Source organism: Camellia sinensis, chromosome 2 (genome assembly GCF_055761805.1).
Source record: "Camellia sinensis isolate YWXY chromosome 2, ASM5576180v1, whole genome shotgun sequence".
Classification (NCBI taxonomy): domain Eukaryota; kingdom Viridiplantae; phylum Streptophyta; class Magnoliopsida; order Ericales; family Theaceae; genus Camellia; species Camellia sinensis.
In genome coordinates this window covers 207,989,305-207,995,064 of record NC_138962.1, presented here as the reverse complement: position 1 = coordinate 207,995,064, position 5,760 = coordinate 207,989,305, and the positions used below count along the sequence as shown (strand labels likewise).

The 5,760-nt window shown below is 33.9% G+C and overlaps 1 protein-coding gene across 1 annotated transcript; it reads left to right on the top strand.

The window, feature by feature from the left end:
- Positions 1 to 2,254: 2,254 nt before the first annotated feature.
- LOC114314974 (putative disease resistance RPP13-like protein 1) lies at positions 2,255 to 5,760 on the top strand. The gene is made up of 2 exons (XM_082913379.1): positions 2,255 to 5,677; positions 5,719 to 5,760. The coding sequence occupies exons 1-2, from the start codon at positions 2,255 to 2,257 to the stop codon at positions 5,758 to 5,760; spliced, it is 3,465 nt and encodes a 1,154-aa protein (XP_082769505.1).

The following is a 5,760-nucleotide window of genomic DNA, read 5'->3' as shown; positions in this document are numbered from 1 at the left end:
CTAAACTGATTAAATCTGTGTTTAAATGGATTAGTTCGAATTGATTTCACAATTTAAATGGATTGGATTGGTTCTAATTTTTCAAAAATAGTAAATAACGGATTAATTCTAATTTTACCCCAATCCAGACCAATCCGGTCCAAACTCACCCCTAATTGGTTGAGATTAACTAACTGAAATAAGTTTATAATTTTGTTCTTAAGAATATAACAAATAACACTTATGTGCATATTTTTTATTTAAAAAAATTACTAAGAATTATTATCAATTGGACCAAATAAAGACAAAATCTTAAATTTATTATTAAAATCAAGCTAATTAAAATTATAAAAACTAAAATAATATAACAATCAACATACAGGACTACCGTTATAATTTCTCTCCTCTTTTTTTTCGTTGGCTAGTTGATACGATTGTTTAGGAACTGCTTTTTATTTTCTTTTTTTTTCTACTTTTTCTTTTTTTCTTTATTTATTTTATATATATATATATATATATATACTTTTTTTTTATGTAAGACTAGTAGACTGTTCGTATCATGTGATTCAAGTTTTGAGGAGCTAGTTAAAAATTAATTTTTTGATTTTTTTAAAACAGATATATAAAAATTAAAATAACTTAAAATAAATTAAAAATCAAAATTAACTTTTAATTATATTCCCAAATTAACGTTGCTTTAAAAAGCTACTTTTAGAAAAGTATGCTTTTTAAAAAGCTAAAACTAGTGAAATTCAGCTTGTTTGTTCTAATTTTCAAAAAATAGTTTTCAGAAAATTTTATTTTTTTATTTTTCGTATTTTAATATTTTTAATGAATCTTTTTAATATTTTAAGCAATTTTTTAAAAAATTTTACACACACCTAACATAAATACACTTAAAAAGTATAATATTTATGAAAAAAATCTTTAAAAAATACACTAAATATCAAAAAAATACACAAAAAAAAAATACAAAAATTCAGTACCTTTTTCGTATTTTTGTGTATTTATTAATTTTTTAAAATATTTTTTCACAAATATTTTACTATTTAGATACATCTAAGTAATGTGCATCTAAAAAAGTAAAAAAAAAAATTGCTTAAATTTTAAAAGATATTCACTAAAAGCAAAAAAAAAAATTGAAAAACAAAAAACTCAGTTTTCAAAAAACTGAATTCAAAAAACTGAAACCAAACAGCATTCCCTTACCTTTTTTTTTTAATTTACATTTTTTGTTATAAAAATAGAGAAAGCTTATCATAGGCACCTTATCACAAATTGAAATAATTTTATTACAAAATTTTATAACGTGACATGATTAAAATGTCGAAAATTAGCATAATAAAATATTTAAAATTTTGTAATTGATGTTACAAAAATTTGTGACTTAATTACAATATTTTTTGTTACGCCAATTTATAACGAGATTAAACATTTTGTGCTTGACATTACGAAATCTTATGATAAAATTATGCCAATTTGTGGTACCCATATGTTTTCCCTAAAAAATTAACAAAATAAAAGGTTGACTTTTTTTTTATGAATTATTTTGAAGGATTTTTTTGGAGGGGTTTGTAAACGCCACTTTTTTAACTAACAGTTTAACCTTATTCCATGCATACCCTTATCATAAGAATGTTACAAATTTTTGTAGTGAAAATTCTGAATATTTGTAATAATGATAAAGAATGATAAATATGTATAACCTTAAACAGAGAGTTAAGAACCATTTTGATTAGATAAGTTACGAAATGTCATGTTTAAATTAGTATATATTATGCCATTTTGTTTAGTTTGATTTTCACAATCAATTTTATGAAAAATTAAAAACAAAAAACAAAAAACAAAAAATTAATTTATTTTGATAGATGAAAAATAAAAAATACATATTATTGAACATTCCATTTCTTAAACACTTCATTTTTAAATTTCTTTTTTTTTTTTAAACACTTTAAATTAATTCTAACCCTACCGCCTGTTAGCATTTTTTGCTTGAAATGCTTTAACATTTTTTGTTTGGTTTAAAGATTTTATCAAAAATCTGAAAAAGAAGAAGAAAATATATATATATATAAATAAAACGTCATTCTCTTATCGATATCCAAATTCTTACACCAAACATACACCCTCCACTCTCTGCTTGTTCTCAGCACTTTGTTCGGTCTTGTTTTGTTTTTGTTTCACAAATTCTACTTTTACTGAAAAATCTGCAATCTCTTCTTGCTTTGCTTCTGATTGGGGGTTTCCCTTTCCTTCCCTTCTGCAAATGGAATCAATGGCTATCGTAGAAGTCTTTCTCGGTGCGTTCCTCACACTGCTCTTGGATAAGATGGCCTCCGGTGAGTGGTTGGAATTTCTCCGCCACGAGGGCATTCATACCCAGCTCAGCAATTGGGCCAACACTCTCTCCCAAATTCAAGCACTTCTCACTGACGCAGAGGATAAGCAATTGACCAATCGAGCCGTCAACCTGTGGCTGGACGATCTCCAGGATTTGGCATATGATTTGGATGATTTAGTGGACGACTTCTTCACCGAAGCTTTGCGACGCAAGCTGATGTCAGAGCAGCCCCAGGCTAGTTCCAACAAGGTATGGAACTTCATCCCCACTTGTTGTTCCAATTTAAGGCCAAGTTCTGTCATGTTTAATTTCGAAATGAGGTCCAAGATTGAGGAGATCAATACCAGATTACGCAATAGTTTTGAACAAGGTTCGAAACTCTATTTGGTTAAGATTATTGGAACCACACCTACACCTACGACTAAGACTTGGCAAAGACCAGAGTCTACATCTTTAATTGATGAACCTCACATTTATGGCCGAGAACATGATCAGAGTAAGATAATTGAGCTGCTCGCAAGGGGGGATGAATCAAGTCATAGCAATGTTGCTGTAATTCCCATTGTGGGTATGGGTGGGATTGGCAAGACCACCCTCGCGCAAATGGTATACAACCATGAAACCGTGCAGAAGCATTTCGATTTGAAAGCATGGGCTTGTGTGTCAAATGAGTTTGACATTTTGAGAATAACAAAAGCTATTTATGATTCAGTGACTTCCCAAACGTGTAGTTTTAATAACTTGGATCATGCTCAAGTTCAACTAAAGCAGGCTTTGGCTGGAAAGAAGTTTTTAATTGTTTTAGACGATGTCTGGAACAATAAATACAGTGACTGGAATGTTTTGAAGAAACCTTTCAGTGATGGAGCCCAAGACAGTAAAATTGTGGTGACAACACATAACAGAGACGTTGCAAGAATGATGGGAGCAGTTAAACTTCATGACATTGAGGTCCTATCAGCTGAAGATTGTTGGTCATTGTTTGCACAACATGCCTTTGAGAATAGAAGTATTGATGCAAATCCAAATTTGGTATCAATTGGTAAAAAAATTGCAGAGAAATGTAAAGGTTTACCTCTGGCTGCTAAGGCACTCGGTGGCCTTTTACTATGCAAAGAACGAGATGAGGAATGGGAAGATGTATTGCATAGTAAAATATGGGATTTACCACAAGAAAGTGACATCCTTCCAGCTTTGAGGATAAGTTACCATCATCTGCCTTCACATTTGAAGCAATGCTTTGCATACTGCTCCATAATACCCAACGACTATGAATTTGAGGAAGAGGAGTTGGTCTTCTTGTGGATGGCAGAGGGTTTCATTCAAAAACAAAGAAAGAAGCAAATGGAAGATGTAGGAGGTGAGTACTTCCGGGAATTGTTGTCAAGATCTTTTTTCAAACCATCATATACCAGTAAAAGGTCTAAATTTGTGATGCATGACCTCATCAATGATTTGGCTCAGGTAGTTGCAAGAGACACGTGTTTTAGATTGGACGATAAATTAAAAGATCAGGAGCAATACATAAATCTAAAGAAAGTTCGACATTCATCTTACATGCAAGAGTACTATGAGGGTATGAAAAAATTTGAGATCTTTGACAGAGCCATGCATTTACAGACCTTCTTACCATTTCACTTACAAAATATTTCAGATTACAATTTGGCAAGCAATGTTCCCCTTAATTTATTGCCGAAGCTAAGATGCTTGAGGGTGCTCAATATGAGTAGATATCACATCACAGAAGTCCCAAATTCTGTTGGAGATTTGAAACATTTGCGATACCTTAACTTTTCCGGCACCCTTATTGAAGAATTACCTGAATCACTAGGCTCTCTCTACAATCTACAAACATTGATGTTAAGAAAATGTCGAAATCTAAAAAAGTTGCCGACAGACTTGGGAAACCTAATTGACCTACGTCATCTCGATACTACAGATGCACATGCCTTGGAAGAAATGCCACTGGGAATAGGTAAGTTGGCTAGTCTTCAAACACTGTCCAATTTTGTTGTTACTAAGAACAATGGGCTTCGAATAAGGGAGTTGGGGAACTTAATTTATCTTCGGGGGAAGCTTTGCCTATCTGGGTTACAGAACATGGTGGTTCCATTAGATGCAAGGGAGGCGAATTTAAATGATAAGCAGGGCTTAGATGTGTTATCGATGGAATGGAGTGTGCACTCAGATGATTCACGAGATGCAAGAGTTGAAACAGAGGTGCTTGACATGCTACAACCTCACAAGAATTTAAAAGAGCTCCATATCAAAGGCTACCTTGGTACAAGATTTCCGACTTGGATAGAAGATCCTTTGTTCTCCAATATGGCTCACCTAAGTTTAAACAATTGTGGAAATTGTACATTCTTGCCACCACTTGGACAACTGCTCTCCCTTAAAAAGCTTTTCATTAGAGGTATGAGTGCACTAAAGCATGTCGGTTGTGAGTTTTATGGGCAGGGTGGCGCCAAACCTTTTCCATTACTAGAGACTTTAAGCTTTAAGGATATGCCGGAATGGGAGTATTGGTATACTTTTGAAGATAAGGAAGTTCAACCATTTACTCATGTTATTGAGCTCTCCATCAAAAATTGTCCTAAACTTCTTAAAATGTTGCCCAATGATCTACCTTGTTTGAATAATCTAGATATTACGGGGTGCCCGCAATTCGTAGTTGAAGTTTCCAACCTCGTCCTCCCGTCACTCACATCCCTGGTTATGAATGATGTCCCTCTTACAAGCCTTCAAGTGGTCCTTGAGACGAGGAACATGGTTGATGATGAAGTGATGTTGGCAAATGCAAAGTCTAAGCATCTGAGTTCAATAACTTCCTTAAGCATTGGGATGATTAAGAAACTCGAGCTCTTGCCGAAATGGGTTACTCATGAGCTGATGGAACTCAAAGCATTAGAGATCACAAGCTGTGAAGAACTTAAGACACTGTGGAAGAATGAGGCAAGAGTGCAACACAGTCTCCCTACATTCCGATGTTTGAAAATTAAAGGTTGCCCCCAACTTGTTTCATTGTTTGAAGAAGATGAGGATGAAGAAAACAAAGGGCAACATGAGCAGCAGCAGCAGCAGCAGCAGCAACAAGAGGGACTCCCTTGCATAGTGGGGAGGCTTGAGCATCTAAGAATAGATAATTGTGAAAAGCTGGAGAAACTGCCACGGCTGCGACATACCTTCACTTTTCTTCGAGAGTTGTATGTCTTTGATTGTCCAAGCCTCGACTCTTTTCCAGAGACAAGTTTTCCATGCACGCTAAAAAAACTCGAGATACGTGGTTGTGAGGCTCTGCAATCCTTATTCAGGTGGATAATGCAGATTAATGACAATAATCTTGAAGTGTTAGAGGTTGGTGGTTGTCCATCCCTCACATGCTTGATATCGTGCAGAGTGTTGAATTGGCTACAGATTCTGGAGGACACCCCATGTGA

Excerpts from the sequence above, each read along its gene's own strand:
- LOC114314974 (XM_082913379.1), top strand. The coding sequence starts at position 2,255 with ATGGCTATCGTAGAAGTCTTTCTCGGTGCGTTCCTCACACTGCTCTTG. Across the intron at positions 5,678-5,718 it reads ATAATCTTGAAGTGTTAGAG|AGTGTTGAATTGGCTACAGA; the intron begins GTTGGTGGTTGT and ends GATATCGTGCAG.